This window comes from Cyclopterus lumpus, chromosome 9 (genome assembly GCF_009769545.1).
Source record: "Cyclopterus lumpus isolate fCycLum1 chromosome 9, fCycLum1.pri, whole genome shotgun sequence".
NCBI classification, from domain to species: Eukaryota; Metazoa; Chordata; class Actinopteri; order Perciformes; family Cyclopteridae; genus Cyclopterus; species Cyclopterus lumpus.
Window position 1 is genome coordinate 6739043 of NC_046974.1, and position 19496 is coordinate 6758538.

General features: G+C 43.5%; 2 protein-coding genes across 4 annotated transcripts; both read left to right on the forward strand.

Annotated features, from left to right (window-relative positions):
* The first annotated feature begins 933 nt into the window (after positions 1–933).
* On the forward strand, positions 934–9216 carry fbxo21 (F-box protein 21). 2 transcript variants are annotated; one of them, XM_034542325.1, is made up of 12 exons: positions 934–1187; positions 3270–3405; positions 3549–3673; positions 3880–4001; positions 4213–4359; positions 4767–4903; positions 5027–5163; positions 5833–6012; positions 6151–6283; positions 6416–6606; positions 6723–6880; positions 8047–9216. In XM_034542325.1, exons 1-12 carry the CDS (start codon positions 964–966, stop codon positions 8286–8288), a joined length of 1932 nt encoding a protein of 643 aa, XP_034398216.1. In that variant the 5' UTR covers positions 934–963; the 3' UTR covers positions 8289–9216. The 2 variants fall into 2 exon arrangements, with proteins under 2 accessions (XP_034398216.1, XP_034398217.1); XM_034542326.1 differs by having other exon boundaries at positions 3564–3673.
* Positions 9217–9795: 579 nt separating this feature from the next.
* Positions 9796–19457, forward strand: LOC117736773 (NLR family CARD domain-containing protein 3-like). 2 transcript variants are annotated; one of them, XM_034542319.1, is made up of 13 exons: positions 9803–9951; positions 10449–10561; positions 10649–10789; positions 11798–11905; positions 12110–12188; positions 12344–12572; positions 12716–14516; positions 14597–14770; positions 15596–15769; positions 16595–16768; positions 16902–17075; positions 17800–17846; positions 17971–19455. In XM_034542319.1, the coding sequence occupies exons 2-13, from the start codon at positions 10473–10475 to the stop codon at positions 18501–18503; spliced, it is 3723 nt and encodes a 1240-aa protein (XP_034398210.1). In that variant the 5' UTR covers positions 9803–9951; positions 10449–10472; the 3' UTR covers positions 18504–19455. The 2 variants fall into 2 exon arrangements, with proteins under 2 accessions (XP_034398212.1, XP_034398210.1); XM_034542321.1 differs by lacking the exons at positions 15596–15769; positions 16595–16768 and having other exon boundaries at positions 9796–9951; positions 17971–19457.
* Positions 19458–19496: the final 39 nt, after the last annotated feature.

The following is a 19496-nucleotide window of genomic DNA, read 5'->3' on the forward strand; positions in this document are numbered from 1 at the left end:
GTTGTAATAACGTCGTAGCGCAACGTTAACGACTTTGCAAGGGGGGAAAGAAAAAAAAAGGAGCTTCCTCGGGCTCAGAGTCAGAGCTCGTGGCATTGTTTTTGTCTGAGATTGTTATATTAGATATTTTGTACAAAATATCTACCGGAATTATCATGTTATTAAAATATGTGTAGCCTTGATAACATATTATTTGCCATGTATTGTTGTCCATGTAATCCGTGTTTGATTATATTTATTTATTATTTTTAGGACAGACATCTAATGTTCACTGACGGAGGAAATCCTGCGAGGTTGGTCAGGTACCTTTTAAAATGTATGTATGTATGTATGTATGTATGTATGTATGTATGTATGTATGTATGTATGTATGTATGTATGTATGTATGTATGTATGTATGTATGTATGTATGTATGTATGTATGTATGTATGTATGTATGTATGTATGTATGTATGTATGTATGTATGTATGTATGTATGTATGTATGTATGTATGTATGTATGTATGTATGTATGTATGTATGTATGTATGTATGTATGTATGTATGTATGTATGTATGTATGTATGTATGTATGTATGTATGTATGTATGTATGTATGTATGTATGTATGTATGTATGTATGTATGTATGTATGTATGTATGTATGTATGTATGTATGTATGTATGTATGTATGTATGTATGTATGTATGTATGTATGTATGTATGTATGTATGTATGTATGTATGTATGTATGTATGTATGTATGTATGTATGTATGTATGTATGTATGTATGTATGTATGTATGTATGTATGTATGTATGTTCTGGAGTATCCGAGGCGCATGAAGGGAGCACAGCTTCCCTTGACCGAACAACCAATCGCACTGCAATACACCTCTTTTGCCCCGCCCCTAGCCATGCCCCCTGCGCCATAAGTGGGCGTCGCCTGAGCAATGAGGTAATCGGAGTAAACAGTAAAGATGGCGACTTCTGTAGCCGGAGAGGGGCAACACAGTCTAAATGGGATTATTTCCGACTCGCAAACCAAAAATCTGACCGACCTGCCGACCGAGCTACTCGAACATATCCTGTGCTTCGCTGTCCTCAAACACGTCGACATCTGTAACGTCTCCTGCTGCTGCAAGCGGCTACACGACGTCTGCCACGGAAGGGGGAAGGTCTGGGGACACCAGTACAAACTAAGGTGCTACGCATTGTTTCTTCTGTGGATATTTCGTCGGAGTTGGGGCCTTTGGTGGCTTTTTCCCCACTCGCGACCAAAACCTCGTCTGCCTGCCCTTTTTATTATGCGTCTTGTTTAGAGCCTCTAAATCGCTCTTCTTTAATAAAGATGGTTTCCTTTCACTGCGAACTCGCAGGCAGCTGTCAGACGTTGACAATCTGCTGATGCACCAAATGCATCATCACAAGCCAGGCCAGCTTCCGCTCATGCAGACGACTGTGGATGCTGTCGATCTCGGCGCTTAAATATTGGAACAAGTTTCAATAGAATGCTGCATTTTTTTTCAAGAGCACTCCCCCCCCCCCCCCCCCCCCCCTTCCCTCTCCCCCTCCCCACACCCACAATAATGAATTTGTGTGACCTTGGATGCTTACATGTACATGTAGCCTGTGTGCTGCAGGAGGGTGCAGCTCATGCCCTCCTCCCGACTTACTTCGCTGCTACTCTCCTGGTTATTTGTGCAAATAGAAAAACCGCGTGTGCAGCAGGATGTTTGATGCATGGTGTCACAGTCGTGTCATATGAGGATGCATGGTGTCATATGAGGATGCATGGTGTCACCGTCATGTCATATGAGGATGCATGGTGTCACCGTCATGTCATATGAGGATGCATGGTGTCACCGTCATGTCATATGAGGATGCATGGTGTCATATGAGGATGCATGGTGTCACCGTCATGTCATATGAGGATGCATGGTGTCACCGTCATGTCATATGAGGATGCATGGTGTCACCGTCATGTTATATGAGGATGCATAGTGTCACCGTCATGTTATATGAGGATGCATAGTGTCACCGTCATGTTATATGAGGATGCATGGTGTCACCGTCATGTTATATGAGGATGCATGGTGTCACCGTCATGTTATATGAGGATGCATGGTGTCACCGTCATGTTATGAGGATGCATGGTGTCACCGTCATGTTATATGAGGATGCATGGTGTCACCGTCATGTTATATGAGGATGCATGGTGTCACCGTCATGTCATATGAGGATGCATGGCGTCACCGTCATGTCATATGAGGATGCATAGTGTCACCATCATGTTATATGAGGATGCATGGTGTCACCGTCATGTCATATGAGGATGCATGGCGTCACCGTCATGTCATATGAGGATGCATGGTGTCACCGTCATGTCCTATGAGGATGCATGGTGTCACCGTCATGTCCTATGAGGATGCATGGTGTCACCGTCATGTTATATGAGGATGCATGGTGTCACCGTCATGTCATATGAGGATGCATGGTGTCACCGTCATGTTATATGAGGATGCATGGTGTCACCGTCATGTCATATGAGGATGCATGGCGTCACCGTCATGTCATATGAGGATGCATGGTGTCACCGTCATGTCCTATGAGGATGCATGGTGTCACCGTCATGTTATATGAGGATGCATGGTGTCACCGTCATGTTATATGAGGATGCATGGTGTCACCGTCATGTCATATGAGGATGCATGGTGTCACCGTCATATTATATGAGGATGCATGGTGTCACCGTAATGTCATATGATGATGCATAGTGTCACCGTCATGTCATATGATGATGCATAGTGTCACCGTCATGTTATATGAGGATGCATGGTGTCACCGTCATGTTATATGAGGATGCATGGCGTCACCGTCATGTCATATGAGGATGCATAGTGTCACCGTCATGTTATATGAGGATGCATGGCGTCACCGTCATGTCATATGAGGATGCATGGTGTCACCGTCATGTCCTATGAGGATGCATGGTGTCACCGTCATGTTATATGAGGATGCATGGTGTCATATGAGGATGCATGGTGTCACCGTCATGTTATATGAGGATGCATGGCGTCACCGTCATGTCATATGAGGATGCATGGTGTCACCGTCATGTTATATGAGGATGCATGGTGTCACCGTCATGTCCTATGAGGATGCATGGTGTCACCGTCATGTCATATGAGGATGCATGGTGTCACCGTCATGTTATATGAGGATGCATGGCGTCACCGTCATGTCATATGCGACCTAACTAACTCTTGAGCATTGTCATCAACAGATGGCCGAGACTGCAGATGTTTTACCGTCAGAACGAGTGCTGCGACTGGCTCAGAGAATACAAAACGCGCCATAGAGTTGGCATACAAATACGAAGGACCGTGGAATCAATCTCAAAGAGATTCTTCACAGAAGTCGTAAGTAATCCATTATTGTTTTTTGTTTTCTTTTAATAAAAAAAATTATTGCAATCGTGACTGTTACATTTGACCTTGTTTGATACATAAATCAGATGTTTGTGCAAGAAAATGTGAACTTTCAATGTTCCAAACTAACCCAGGGATCTGTAACCCAGCCTTGCGTTGGCCAGGTGCTCGGAGACAGCTTTGCAGAGATCGAGTCACTCGGGATGCCGGAGCACTTCTGCGAAGACGAGCTCCTCTTCATACTCAACTCTGACAAGAGGTGGGAGCGGCGGTGTGCAACGCACTGCAAAACACCAACACATTCACACACTCACGCACACGCACGCACGCACACACACACTGCATGTTTTTGCAATCGTTAATGGGTTTGGGTGTTGGGCCTCGTGGATCCTGATTCATGAAGACTCTTTTGCCCTTTGGACCATTAACGGGTCGCACTCGCTCTCTCTCTGCGCCTATCCTTAGGAAAAGCTTGACCTTGAAGTACTACGCAAAGAAAATCCTTTACTTCCTGAGACAACAGAACATCCTGAGGAGTTTGAAGACCTTCATGGAGCAGGCTGCAGATCAGCAGTCATCTCTGGAGGGTGAGGCGTGAATACGTGTCTAACAGCTGCCTCTGCTTAGCTTAAATGTCTACTTGTGTGTTTGAGATTTAGAGATTAGCTAAATAACATATTTCCATTTTGCCACTTTTTAAATGTTTTTGGGGATTTAGTTTTAATTTGTTCAAATAATGAAAACAAGCAGCCTCTCTACATTCTGCATTCCCTCTCTTGGTCTTGTCTGCCTCTCTAGGTGCCATACTGGTTGATCAGTATTGTAACCCCCTGGCTGATGTAACACTGAACAGCATATCAGCCCAACTGGATGAGATTGCAGAAAAAGTGAAGAAGATGCTGAGAATCAAGAACCCATCTCACCCCAGCCTGCGCATCGTCCAAGGTGGGCTTTCAAAATAAGCAAAACTACAAATTAATATATATATTCTCTACAATCCCTTCTCTACAAAGTCTTCATTTTATTAAGAGATATATATATATATATATATATATATATATATATATATATATATATATATATATATATATATATATTGTAGAAAAGAAATTGAAGAGAAATGGTATTATATATAATAATATAATAAATGATATTATAATATATTTTTATATATATATATATATATATATATATATATATATATATATATATATATATATGACTTTGATATTTTAAGAAAAGAAAATCAATACCTTTTTAATATTTGGTCAAATGTGTCTGCTGCACAAGATCTACATTTTTCCTTCCAGGCAACGTTCCTTATAAAGTGTCTTTTCTTGTGTGTGCTGTAGGTGACTGTTCAGTCGTAGAGGACTTCGAGCTCCAGAGGCAGGTGGTGTCCGCCCTGAACTCTGTCTTGTATGAGCAGCTTCAGTACAAAGGCAACGAGTTTGACTACTACAACCCTCTCAACTCTTACATCCACCAGGTAGATCGTCCATGGAATAATGAGCATTTTTCAAGTCGCATGCTTTTCAATCATTTTCCAGCTATTTTTAATTTCAGAATATTTTTTTTAAAACTTTTTACTTAACTGGCCTTTTCCATGTAGGTGCTACTCCGCCGTACAGGCATTCCCATAAGCCTCTCTGTCCTCTACATGAATTTAGCCCGAAAGCTGGGGGTTCAGCTGCAACCTGTCAACTTTCCAAATCACTTCCTGCTGCGCTGGTGCCAAAAACCCAGAGGGTACGTTTTTAAAAAAGAGGAAAACGCTCTCAAAAGGTTGTCTTTTAGGAGTCCAGCTGTCACTCACACGGCTCACGATTTCAGGGCGAGAGCAGAGCGTGAAGGATTAGTTAACTCACGTGGCGGTTTTCCCTTCAATCGCATCCATTTGACAAACCCTTTAAAACGATATGGTCCTCTGCACAGAACTGGTCTCCCACCCAGCTGTAAAGAGGGTGACCTGGTGCTGTCATTACGCGTTACATTGTGTCTCATTAGCAATCTGTAGGACATGCGTCCACATTGTGATCCGTTTTTAGTTGTTTTTAAAAAAAAATCTAATTCTGCTTGTCAAAACCTTGGTCCTGTCCTATTATTATTTATATATGTATTACTCGTCGGCTGACACCCAAAGCCTTTTATGGGCACTGAAAAAGTCTTATTGGTGCATCTCTATTTTTAAGCATGTTTTCATTAGTGTATAATCACCCGGAATATACAAATTGTTGGATTTTCATTACCTTTTTATAGAACGAGGTAGTTCTCCGAGCACGTGGGATAACTTTCATTTGGTTGCAATCTGCATCCTCACTGCCAGATGCCGTCAAATCCTACACGCTAGACCTCTGAGACCCTTTTTGTGACCGATTTCTGCGAAATGTGTTTTCATGAAACTTTTTGTCCCGGCAGGAGTGAGGACATCTTCGACTTTGTCTACATCGATGCCTTCGGTAATGGCAAACAGCTGACCGCCAAGGAGTGCGAGTACCTCATCGGCCACCAGGTGACAGCAGATTACTACAGCGCCATCAGCACCACCGAGGTGCTGCTCAGGATGGTGGGGAACCTGCTCAACATCGGCAAAAGAGGGTAAGAGAACCTGAACACACCCCAGTGGCTGTCGCGGCTGACTCTCTTCTGCTGGAGCTCTGCTTGTAATGCATTTTAATGGTTGCGAGAATCTTGGGGGAAAAAATGACTCTACCTGCATTGTGTGGTTTCTTTCAGGGAGGGCAATGAGAAATCCTACCAGCTGTTGAGAGACTCTCTGGACCTCTACCTCACTATAAACCCAGATAATGTGCAGTACCTGCTGCTGCAGGCACGCCTCTATTTCCATCTGGGCATTTGGCCAGAAAAGGTCTGAACACGCAACCCTTTTTATTTTGTATTATAAAATATGAACTCTCTTTCAGTACAAAGCACTTCCTGTTCAGGCCATAGTACACATCACCTAACCGCATTGCCCTCTGATGTGTGTCCTCTCTTCCAGGTGCTCGACATCCTGCAGCACATTCAGGCGTTGGATCCTTCCCAGCACGGGGCGGTGGGTTACCTGGTGCAGCACACGCTGGAGCACATCCAGCACAAGAAGCATCCCGTCACACCTGAGGAGAAGAAGCGCAGCGCTCCAGAACACTCGGAGGTCCAGTATTCAGTCGGCCTCATCATGAAACACAAGAGGTGGGTCACGACGAGGTCACGAGGTCGTCCACGCGGTCGTCCACTCGTCTCCGTTAGCGCGCCTCTTTGCGACCGTCTCACAGTGTGTCTGTCCCTGTTCCGTCCGTCTCCACCAGGTCGGGATACAACTGTGTGATCTACGGCTGGGACCCAAAGTGCACCATGAGTCAGGAGTGGATCACCACCATGAGGGTCCACCAGCTGTCCAACGGGGCCAACCAGCCTTTCTACAACGTCCTCGTGCAGGACGGAACGTGTCGCTACGCAGCACAAGGTATGGATCGTGGACACCAGTATGGTGACGGAAACTCACCCCCCCCACCGGGCACTAACCACTAATAAATCAAGTGAAATGACCCAGAAAATTACATCAGGATTTACTAAAGTTCCCAATTATGTCTATTTACGTTTGTAAAAGAGCAAAGCAAGCATGCATTTATGAGGCCAAAAAATAAATAAATAAGGAGTTCCACTTTAATAATGCAAGCTAACTTTGTGTACATAGTTCTGTGAGTTTTTTGGGAGTAAAACATGCAGAAATAGTACATAATTGAAACAAACAGATACGTTATCTACTAAAATTTTAAAAAAGAAAAAGGAAACTGCCAGCCGATAAGACGACAGGAAGTCGGCAACACAAACAATGTAAAACTTCTACATTCTCATAGTAGCATGTGGACAAACTGCTTCATGGAGGAAACGAAGCAGACGGGACCGACACATCCTGTCATATTAAGAGATGAATCTTTACTCGTATTTGCTGCATGTTGCTCTTAAATCTAACCGAACCACATCAGACTCAAGAACGTCATATTAGTCGTGTTTGTGTGAAGTTCATGCCGTCTATGTCGAATACTTCTGGGCCAACATATACAGACAAATGCATTAATACCAAGTCTGAGCATTAATACGTTAGTGAGTAGGAATAAAACAAAGCCTGGTTCAAGGCATCCACTTTGGTGATGCCGCATGATGACCGTTCATACATTTTGCCCCCTGAAGAAAGCCCCTCCCCGATAGGCTGACTGGTATTAACCCTTGCCCTTACTGGCTCGGTGTGCTGCCGAGACACAGCTTTCATTGTTTGTACGTGTTATCTTTGTCCTCTCCACCACCTCAACATTCACCTGCAGACTCTGCTCCCTACGAACCCTGAAGGGAATTTGCATCCATCAGTCGGCTTCGCGGGAAGACGTGAAGCTGCGATGCCGAAATACAAAACATTTGACGTTTTCTTAATAAGTTAAATATGTTGATATGTGAGTCTTGTTTTGTATGTATGTATGTATGTATGTATGTATGTACATACAATTAATGGATGGGACTGTTTGGTATGAATTCCCTACTTACTCAACTCAATTGAACTAGTTTATACAATTTGGGTTACCTCGTGAGCATCGTCTCTAATCCGACTGTCACTTGTTCGTCGTTGTTCCTCAGAGAACCTGGAGCCCCACTCGGCGCCCCTGGAGATCGGCCACCCGGAGGTGGGACGATACTTCTCCGAGTTTGCCAACACCTACTATTTTGCCAACGAAGAACTGCAGACACGGTACCCGGAGGACATCGTTGAAACTCTGGGCACGGTGCAGGAGCTTTACCACAGACTCACACCTGGCCTCGGGAACCAGGACCAGGCTTCTGCCACGGACCCAAACGACCACCGAGCCGTGCCCATGTAGCGGCGTCGCTGTGTCGGAGCCGGTGGCCCATTCTCGGTCCACGGGGCCACTTGGCTGCTGCTTTGTTGCACATTCTCAAGACCAGGACGTGTGTAGCGGAACATTTTTGGTAAAAAGAAAACACGATAAAAACAGCCGGCATACAGTATTTACAGGAACTGAACTGAATTGGTGAAGAAAGCAAGTATTCTCAAATGTGATTTCGTACCACAGTCGGGCTCCTGTGCGGATCGGGAGAGAAATATCAGAAAAAAGACCAAAACGTCTGGAAACATGCAGCGAAGATTGTTACTGTTTCGATACACACGTCCGATGCCGCAGTGTATTTGTGGTGAAAACAAAGCTCGAACTATAAAGTGATGCGGCCTAGACGATCATCATCATCATCATCCAGGATCAACAAATCCAGTCATGCAGTTGAGTTTGAAAAAATTAAAAAATGCATGCAAACTCAAAATAATGCATAAATAGACAGCTTGAAGTACACAGTTAAGTGGACGAGTGAATTCAGGATGGGTATCCAGGTGTTGTAAATCTTCCTCTACCTAAAACCAAGGAATGCTCCTTTCACCCAGAGCTCCCCGACCCTTGACCACAACTCCGTGCACCCAGCACCAATCAAATAAGCCCCCAGCATATAGTCCAACACCCCCCCCCCAGTAACAGTGCCACACAAAAGACTATACAGAAGACACTTTGTAAATTGAATCCTACTTTTACCTCCCCATCTTTAAATCCTGTGTCACGCACTTACGAAGGTTAAACTTTCACATTTGTAGATGATCTTGTTTATTTTTATTTTGTTCCTGTATATTTACAAGTGAAACATGTCACGGCTCATTGGTGGTGTTGTTGAGCTGTTGATGGAGAAACAAAAGAAGAACCAATAACGTCTCAGTTGAAAACAATAAAGCGTTTCAAATTTTAATACAGCTTCTCGCTGATTTTTTTTTTTTTAATCAAAAGGACCAGATACATCCGTCTGTGCATCTGAGCCTCTCACGAGGTCACGAAATACGTATACGTGACCTCTTGAGAAAATCTAGCGAGCTACAGCAAACCCACAAGCCAGAGAAAATCGAAAAAGGTTGGGGACCGCTGTGTTAAGGGACTGATAATGTCTATTAGGGCCTGTGAGGGTTTTTTGCACAGCAGATATATATATATATATATATATATATATATATATATATATATATATATATATAAATATAAATATAAGAGGGTCAAAGTTCAAGGTGCCAGGTTATGGGGAAGTAGTGTGCCCTCATTACATGCATAAAGCTGCAGTATGTCCTAAAAGTAAATGATTTGGACCGCAGCCTAATGCTGAACGAATAGATCCCATGCAAAGTCAATGCACGCGAATAAACCACAACTTGTCTCGCCAGTAAACTCACGCGAGTGTGAACGCAGCATTAGACTCATACGTGGGTAAGTTGTCCCGCCCCAACAGGTTCAACCTCAACCAAGTGGAATGAAGAATAACATATCTCAAACACGTCAGACTGCATACTTTGTTAGTGAGGCGATGACACCCTCCCTCTGACGAGGGATAAGAAGCTGCGCCACTGAAGTTGAAGTGAAGCACGAAGCTCCTTTTCTACACAGACCTGCTGAGGACAGAAGAGAGCTGCACTCTGATGAAGTCCATGGCTAAAAGGTCAGTAAGTGGAGCTGTGATTGGTTGAAATGATGTCATTGATTGTTGTGAATGTGTGATTGTTTAAAGTGAGCAGGCAGAGAGAAGCTGCTGTTAGTTTGAATGCTGAAGTTCAGATGAAGTGTTGCTTTGAATGACGACAGTGTGCATTGAAGAGAATCATTAAATAAAATGGCCACTCCACCTCATTTCTAATGCGCTCTTGTTTCACTCGTGAAACTGAAGATGGGAGGTGTTGATTCAATAAGAACAGCTGCACTGTTATCTTGGTCTGAACAAGTTTCAGTTTAAAAAAAAATCAAGTTTGTGCCTAACAATAAAATCATTGATTAAAAATGTTTTTCCTGACATTTAATAAAGCTAAGTTTAATGTGTTTAAATACGACTCTGCAGCTCAAAGTGACAACAACATGGACACTGTCCTAGGAGTGTATTTAGTATTCAGGTGAATGAGCTGTGGGTCATGATGAAGAGCACTAATGTGTGAGCTCTCCCAGCAGGTTGTTGTGAAGGACTCTGCTATGAGTCAGTGTGAGGACAGAGAGGAGGGAGTCCCGCCCTCTAAAACCACTCTGTGTGGGGAACATGACAGCCGGACCAAAGCTCAGAGGTGAGATGACCATCTCTAACTGTCATGACTCTTCTCCACGTCACAGAGTCTTTGACTCACTGACTCTGGTTCTACATGTGTGACCAGGATCCATCAGAGACCAGACTGTCCTGAACCTGAACCTGAACCTGGACCTGAACCTGGACCCAGCTGTGTGTCCATGAAGAGTGACTGGTCTATGGATCGTCCTATAAACCTCAAAGATGGACGCCACCCTGTTGATCAAAGGTGAGGATTTCAAACTGATGATGATGAGGACGATAATGATTGTGATGATGTCAGAAGGCTTTCTCCTCAGGGCTTTTACCACAACCCAATCATCTCGCTCCAGATCGTGTAGTTTTTTTTCTGGGGCTCTATGTAACACTTCTTTTACCTGTTTATGTCACGACCCGGGTTTTGGTGGGGCAAAGACTCAGGAGCAGAGGAAACGACAGGAGTCCAGGTTTTAAAGCTCCAACCTTTAATAGGCAGAGTCAAAAACAAGGAGAAAACTGGTACAGAAACGAAAAGAACACTAGAAAACTATGATCGAAGGTTACTAAGAAGACGATCCAGCACATATGAGGGAAAACGGGGGAGTATATATAAGAGGGGAAACCACAGGTGTAGGGTATGAACAATCACATGGCAGATGCAGTCCGGGGGCTGGCGGGCCGGAGGACGGCCACCAGGCGGACGGACGCGCTCTGGGAATTGCGGCGTTTGGCATCTGGATGGAGGCCAGGTGAACGGTTGTTCTGCTCCCACCAGCCAGTGTCTCCACGGCAAGTTTCACTGCCAACAGTTCTTAGTTGCCGACAACATAATTCCGCTCAGCAAAACGTAGAAGGCACAAAGGATGGAGTTTTTGATCCGTAGTTGAGCGCTGAGACCGGATGGTCAGAAACATCGACCTCCGCAGTGAACTGACGTGCGTGATCAAGATGAACGAGGACAGGCGGCGGGGGTCCAAGAGAACGGGACATTTTATTTAGCTGACGCTTTTAGCCAAAGCGACTTACAGTCATACACCGTAGACAAAGCTACAGAGAGCAATTTAGGGTTAAGTGTCTTCCTCAGGGACACAACGACTAGGGCTAGCAGAGGCGGGGATCGAACGCCGACTTTAACTTTAAATGTCTGTGGAAGTCAATATTTGGGTTTGATGTCTTTTCCACCAAGTAGTTTCACTACAGGCTATCAGCGATGATGATGATGATGATGATGATGAGTAAATATAAGTGTTTCTATCAGTTCACAGAGAGAAAAGTCTCCTGAACCCAGCTGTGTGTCCTTGAAGAGGTATCGGTCTAAAGACGATGTGAATAACTTCGGAGATGCACGAGATTCTTATGACCCAGAGTAAGTTCTTAAACCAGATGAAACGGACTAACTGTCACACGGATGGTCGTCCTTCATCTACCGTCTTTAGCATCTGGTTTATAAAATGATGAATCGTGATGGAACATCTTTAACTTATTGTCGTATTTGTGTTTTAAATGATGACCAATAAACAGTCTATGGTGTAAACACAATGTGAGCTGATTGTGCATGAGTCTTCCACAGAGAGGACCAGGAGAGCTCAGAGGTTCGCAGAGGTGTGTTTTCCCAGCAGCATCAAACACACCTGGACTCCATATTTATGGTCTGTCCATGTACAACTACTTTTACATCTATTCTGTTCTCAACCATCTCCATGCTGCACTCTTTAGACCAGTGGGTGGTCAGTCTGTCCAACGTGGATCTGATGTTTGCTTGCATGGTTTTAGTTTGTGTCATTCATATAATATTCTGTTCCAGCTGCTGGAGGAGAACATCCTCACTTTTGTGAAGAACGAGCTGAAGAAGATCCAGAAGGTTGTGAGTTCAGATTACCCAGAATGCTTTGACAGTCAGAGGGAGGATGAGGAGGGGCTGGACGGTGAGGATGAAGAGCAGAGGAGGAGCAGCAGAGAAGCATTTCTGAAGATCTCACTGCACTTCCTGAGGAGGATAAAGCAGGAGGAGCTGGCTGACTGTCTGCAGAACAGTAAGAGGATTTCTCTAAAGGAATGCTACATAAATGGGACGTTTACTAATGTCTCAAGAGATGGACCAGAATATATATATTCTTTGAGGATGTTGAAATCTATTATTTAACTCATTGATCTTCTTTGTTGTGTGTTCATTCAGGACTTCTTGCTGCAGTTTGTCAGCGTGAACTCAAATGTAACCTGAAGAAGAAGTTCCAGTGTGTGTTTGAGGGGACCTCTAAATCAGGAAACCCAACCCCCCTGAACCAGATCTTCACAGAGCTCTACATCACAGAGGGAGGGACTGCAGAGGTCAATAAGGACCATGAGGTCAGACAGATTGAAATAGCATCCAGGAAACCACACAGACCAGAAACCACCATCAGACAAGAAGACCTCTTCAAAGCCTCGTCTGGAAGGGAGGAACCAATCAGAACAGTGATGACAAGGGGAGTGGCTGGCATTGGGAAAACAGTCTTAACACAGAAGTTCACTCTGGACTGGGCTGAAGACAAAGCCAACCAGGACATCCAGTTCACGTTTCCATTCACGTTCAGAGAGCTGAATGTGCTGAAAGAGAAGAAGTTCAGCTTGGTGCAACTTGTTAATCACTTCTACACAGAAACCAAAGAAGCAGGAATCTGCAGGTTTGAAGAGTTCCCGGTTGTGTTCATCTTTGACGGTCTGGATGAGTGTCGACTTCCTCTGGACTTCCACAACAATGAGGTCCTGACTGATGTTACAGAGTCCACCTCAGTGGATGTGCTGCTGACAAACCTCATCAAGGGGAAACTGCTTCCCTCTGCTCGGCTCTGGATAACCACACGACCTGCAGCAGCCAATCAGATCCCTCTGGACTGTGTTGACTTGGTCACAGAGGTCAGAGGGTTCACTGACCCACAGAAGGAGGACTACTTCACAAAGAAGTTCAGAGAGGAACAGGTCAGCAGGATCATCTCCCACATCAAGGCCTCCCGAAGCCTCCACATCATGTGCCACATCCCAGTGTTCTGCTGGATCACTGCTACAGTTCTGGAGGACGTGTTGAATACCACAGAGGGAGGAAAGCTGCCCAAGACCCTGACCGAGATGTACATCCACTTCCTGGTGGTTCAGTCCAAAGTGAAGAAGGTCAAGTTTTATGGAGGAGCTGAAACGGATCCACACTGGAATCCAAAGAGCAGGAAGATGACGAAGTCTCTGGGAAAACTGGCTTTTGATCAGCTGCAGAAAGGGAACCTGATATTCTATGAATCCGACCTGGCAGAGTGTGGCATCGATATCAGAACAGCCTCAGTATACTCAGGAGTGTTAACACAGATCTTCAGAGAGGAGAGAGGACTGTACCAGGACCAGGTGTTCTGCTTCGTCCATCTGAGTGTTCAGGAGTTTCTGGCTGCTCTTCATGTCCATCTGACCTCCATCAACTCTGGTGTCAACCTGATGTCAGAAGAACAAAAAACCTCCCTGTTGTCTAAAGTATTTAGAGACAACCCTAAACCAAGACATCTCTACCCGAGTGCTGTGGACAAGGCCTTACAGAGTCCAAATGGACACCTGGACTTGTTCCTCCGCTTCCTCCTGGGTCTTTCACTGGAGACCAATCAGACTCTCCTACGAGGTCTGCTGACACAGACAGGAAGTAGCCCACAGACCAATCAGAGAACAGTCCAGTACATCAAGAAGAAGATCAGTGAGAATGTGTCTCCAGAGAAAAGCATCAATCTGTTCCACTGTCTGAATGAACTGAATGATGGTTCTCTGGTGGAGGAGATCCAACAGTCCCTGAGATCAGGAGGTCTCTCCACCGATGAACTGTCTCCTGCTCAGTGGTCGGCTCTGGTCTTCATCTTACTGTCATCAGAAGAAGATCTGGAGGTGTTTGACCTGAAGAAATACTCTGCTTCAGAGGAGGCTCTTCTCAGGCTGCTGCCAGTGGTCAAAGCCTCCAACAAAGCTCTGTAAGTACAGAGAGAGTTAGATTCATTACCCTGCTATTGTTGACTTATTGCTTATTTTTTCTTAATCCGTGTCTCTTCAGACTGAGTGGCTGTAACCTATCAGAGAGAAGCTGTGAAGCTCTGTCCTCAGTCCTCAGCTCCAAGTCCTCTAGTCTGAGAGAGCTGGACCTGAGTAACAACAACCTGCGGGATTCAGGACTGAAGCTGCTGTCTGCTGGACTGGAGAGTCCACACGGGAGACTGGAAACTCTCAGGTTAGATCAAGTTAGTTTGTCTGAAACGATTTAATGTGTCTCTAAACTATCAGCTCCATTCAGTGTAAACAGACTCTCTCTTTCTGAATCTATGAATTTGCTCATCATGAGCTCAGATTTCATGAACCCATTTTTCACCAGGAAATGATCCAGAACTATGAACCAGAGGAACTTATCTCAGAAACTTAAGATCAAAAGTCATTTTCTTGAATTTGTATGTTTCCATCACATCATAAGAACCTTGTAGAACAGCCAAATTTAATCCACATTGGATTAATAAACGACGGCAGTGTTTGAAACACAATTTTCCTTCACAATAAAACATCACAGGGTCGTGCTGTTATTCCTCTTATTTATGCTTTAAGATGTTATGTTTGATATAATTCATAAATAAAAAAGGGGAAATGCAGCAAAAGACACTGAAAACTTGAACGTGTGTCTCTACAGTAATGATTTGCTGAGCAATGGTTGTTTATTTCTCATGTAGAACATAACAAAAGATGAAGTCAGAATATGAAGTTTGATTTATCTTTTTCTATCACTTTGTTCTCTCTCACCAGGAAAATGACAGAAAACACAAACTGTGTTTTTACACTAACAAAATTAAATATCCACTCTCATCCTAATATTAATACTACATACGGTAGAGGACAGTGAACTGACTTTAGGATTTGTTTCGAGAAGAACATCAATTATTTTATCCACTTTCACTTAACAAATTATCTTTTTTCCCTCTGATTGAGCTTTAGTCCAGACTCATTATCAAATAGGTTTTAATTTGAACATAAATGTTATTATTCTTCATGTTGATTGTTGTCTCTTCAGACTGAGTGGCTGTAACCTATCAGAGAGAAGCTGTGAAGCTCTGTCCTCAGTCCTCAGCTCCAAGTCCTCTAGTCTGAGAGAGCTGGACCTGAGTAACAACAACCTGCGGGATTCAGGACTGAAGCTGCTGTCTGCTGGACTGGAGAGTCCACACTGGAGACTGGAAACTCTCAGGTTAGATCAAGTTAGTTTGTCTGAAACGATTTAATGTGTCTCTAAACTATCAGCTCCATTCAGTGTAAACAGACTCTCTCTTTCTGAATCTATGAATTTGCTCATCATGAGCTCAGATTTCATGAACCCATTTTTCACCAGGAAATGATCCAGAACTATGAACCAGAGGAACTTATCTCAGAAACTTAAGATCAAAAGTCATTTTCTTGAATTTGTATGTTTCCATCACATCATAAGAACCTTGTAGAACAGCCAAATTTAATCCACATTGGATTAATAAACGACGGCAGTGTTTGAAACACAATTTTCCTTCACAATAAAACATCACAGGGTCGTGCTGTTATTCCTCTTATTTATGCTTTAAGATGTTATGTTTGATATAATTCATAAATAAAAAAGGGGAAATGCAGCAAAAGACACTGAAAACTTGAACGTGTGTCTCTACAGTAATGATTTGCTGAGCGATGGTTGTTTATTTCTCATGTAGAACATAACAAAACATGAAGTCAGAATATGAAGTTTGATTTATCTTTTTCTATCACTTTGTTCTCTCTCACCAGGAAAATGACAGAAAACACAAACTGTGTTTTTACACTAACAAAATTAAATATCCACCCTCATCCTAATATTAATACTACATACGGTAGAGGACAGTGAACTGACTTTAGGATTTGTTTCGAGAAGAACATCAATCATTTTATCCACTTTCACTTAACAAATGATCTTTTTTCCCTCTGATTGAGCTTTAGTCCAGACTCATTATCAAATAGGTTTTAATTTGAACATAAATGTTATTATTCTTCATGTTGATTGTTGTCTCTTCAGACTGAGTGGCTGTAACCTATCAGAGAGAAGCTGTGAAGCTCTGTCCTCAGTCCTCAGCTCCCAGTCCTCTAGTCTGAGAGAGCTGGACCTGAGTAACAACGACCTGCGGGATTCAGGACTGAAGCTGCTGTCTGCTGGACTGGAGAGTCCACACTGGAGACTGGAAACTCTCAGGTCAGGATTAATCAACATGTAAAACTAATGGACACTTAAATCCTGATTTACATTCATGGATAAACTTGTATCTTGCTTCAGATCTCTGAATGTCTGGAGATGTGACATGTGTGTTGACGTTGTGTGTGTCCAGGCTGTCAGGCTGTCTGATCACGGAGGAAGGCTTTGCTTCTCTGGCCTCAGCTCTGAGCTCCAATCCCTCCCATCTGAGAGAGCTGGACCTGAGCTACAATCATCCAGGAGACTCGGGGGTGAAGCTGCTGTCTGCTGGACTGGAGGATCCACAATGGAGACTGGAAACTCTCAGGTAGGAAGAGGTCTGCTGCAGCCACAGACCATCAGTCTGATAGAGGAGGTAGAGCTGGAAACCGGTTCTGTCACACCTGTCAGCCTGGTTAATATGACCCTGACTCACCAAGCTGACCTCAAACTACCAGAGACTCATCTCAGGTTCACTACCTGCAGCAAACGGCGGACAGACTCAGCGAGAGACCAGCTGGTGAACATAGTGGAGCATTTAGCAGCAAGAGAGACATATGTTTCCTTCAGGAGGTGGTGGAGACCAAACACAGAGCTAAAAGAGAGACAGAATAGTAGACGTCCATTCGTCAGGTCCTGATGAATCATCATGTTGTTGTGTAACAGCTGGATGTGGAAGCAGCCGGATGATATCCTGTCAGACACAACTCCTTCATGAGCTGATAATGTGTCAGATGTTGTGTTTACAGCTTGTTTTCACTGAACCACAAGTGGACAAAGAAATCAACTGATGCAGGTTTAAACATCGGATTTACTGACTGACTGGTAGAGGAAACTGAGTCTGAAATGGAGGATGACTTTCAATATAATACTGATAATAATATATCATGAATAAGTGAACATAATGAGCTGTCTTCATCGGCCAATCAGAAGAACCTCCATAAAGTAATAAGTGCTCCATGTGAACATGAATAACAACGCTCTGTGCATGAGGGTGATGTCATGTCCATGTTTCCATGGTGTTCTGACCACCCCCACCCTCCTCCTTTCAGGGTGGAGCCTGCTGGAGTCCGATGGTTCACACCAGGTCTGAGGAAGTGTAAGTCTGCTTTGAATTTGATTAATGAACCATCTTCAGACTGATGTCATCATCAAAATGTCAATAGAGGAACAGATGATAGATTAATAACTGCAGATGTATTGTGTCTTGTTCTCTCCATCAGATTCCTGTGAACTCAAACTCGACACAAACACAGTAAACAGAAAGCTCAAACTGTCTGACAGCAACCGGGAGGTGACAGGTGTGAGAGAGGATCAGTCATATCCTGATCACCCAGACAGGTTTGACTACTGGCCTCAGCTGCTGTGTACAACTGGTCTGACTGGTCGCTGTTACTGGGAGGTCGAGTGGAGAGGAGACGTTTATATATCAGTGAGTTACAGAGGAATCAGTAGGAGAGGGGCCAGTGAAGACTGTTGGTTTGGAAGGAATGATCAGTCCTGGAGTCTGATATGCTCCGATGGTGGTTACTCCGTCTGTCACAATAAGACCGTAACATCCTCCTCCTCCTCCTCCTCCTCCGGTAGAGTAGCAGTGTATGTGGACTGTCCTGCTGGCTCTCTGTCCTTCTACAGAGTCTCTTCTGACAAACTGATCCACCTCCACACCTTCAACACCACATTCACTGAACCTCTTTATCCTGGGTTGGGGGTCTGGTCCTGGTCTGGTTCCTCATTGTCTCTGTGTTCTCTGTAGGAGGGAGAGTCTCCTCCTGGTAGAGAAACTTTCTCTCTGCTGTCCAGATAGTTCAGTCTGTACAGGATCACACACAGCTGATGTTAGTTAGTACCAACCAGATCTGTCAGGTGAGGGGTACCTGTGCTGGTCTGGACTCTGGGGGTTTGGGAGCTCTTTGGGACTTGTGGTGTTGCAGATGGATGTTCATGTAATTACCTGAAATGATCTGTTGTCTGAGAGAAGCTGTGAAACATGTTTTACTTTGTGTATAAAACTGAACTTTGTTGTCTTGAAACATTTGTTTGTGTGAAGAAAAAACAACAAATTTTTAAAGGAGAGTCTTTCTGGATCAAATTTAGCATCTGTGGAAAAATAATTGTTGTTTTGATTTGAACAAACTAAATTCATCATTCAACAAACTTTGATAAGTGACGTTGAGATAAAAAAAAAAAAATCAGTGATTTTCATTCATGTATTAATGTGGGATCATATAGCTTTATAATCCCGAATGGTTTAGATGAGTAAATGAGATAATCTTAGTTTAACATACTTTGGTCAGCGTATAAAATGTAATAAGTTGACTTTACTTGAAGAAAGTCAGGAAACCGATTGCCTCAACATTTCTAAGTAAAGTAGCTCAATAATTTTAAGTTCTTAAAGCTGAAAAAAACTTTAGTTTAGGCAACTCATGTAATTCAAGTAAACATTAATATAGTTAACTCAAAATTATTAATTAGGTTAACTATAAAATGTAAATTCAGACAACTCAAGGATCACGTGTGCATGTTCCTCACCATGTTGTATGTCGTAATTTAAGTTCCAGTTAAATACATTTTTGTAGACTATGGCGCAATTATGTGGAACTTATTTTTTTTTTTTTTATCCTTGTATATATTATTGGGTTAATAAAATCCATATTATTTGCACCTTTACCTGCTCTCCCAGTTCTGTGTACTCTGGTCCTTCACAAATGTAATAAAAGAAATAGCACCATCTGCTGGTAATGAAATG

Coding starts and splice junctions, on each gene's coding strand:
- fbxo21 (XM_034542325.1), top strand. CDS start 964: ATGGCGACTTCTGTAGCCGGAGAGGGGCAACACAGTCTAAATGGGATT. Junction 3,674..3,879: donor ATACTCAACTCTGACAAGAG/GTGGGAGCGGCG, acceptor GCCTATCCTTAG/GAAAAGCTTGACCTTGAAGT. Junction 6,284..6,415: donor TGGGCATTTGGCCAGAAAAG/GTCTGAACACGC, acceptor CCTCTCTTCCAG/GTGCTCGACATCCTGCAGCA.
- LOC117736773 (XM_034542319.1), top strand. CDS start 10,473: ATGAGTCAGTGTGAGGACAGAGAGGAGGGAGTCCCGCCCTCTAAAACC. Junction 16,769..16,901: donor TGGAGACTGGAAACTCTCAG/GTCAGGATTAAT, acceptor GTGTGTGTCCAG/GCTGTCAGGCTGTCTGATCA. Junction 17,847..17,970: donor CACACCAGGTCTGAGGAAGT/GTAAGTCTGCTT, acceptor TCTCTCCATCAG/ATTCCTGTGAACTCAAACTC.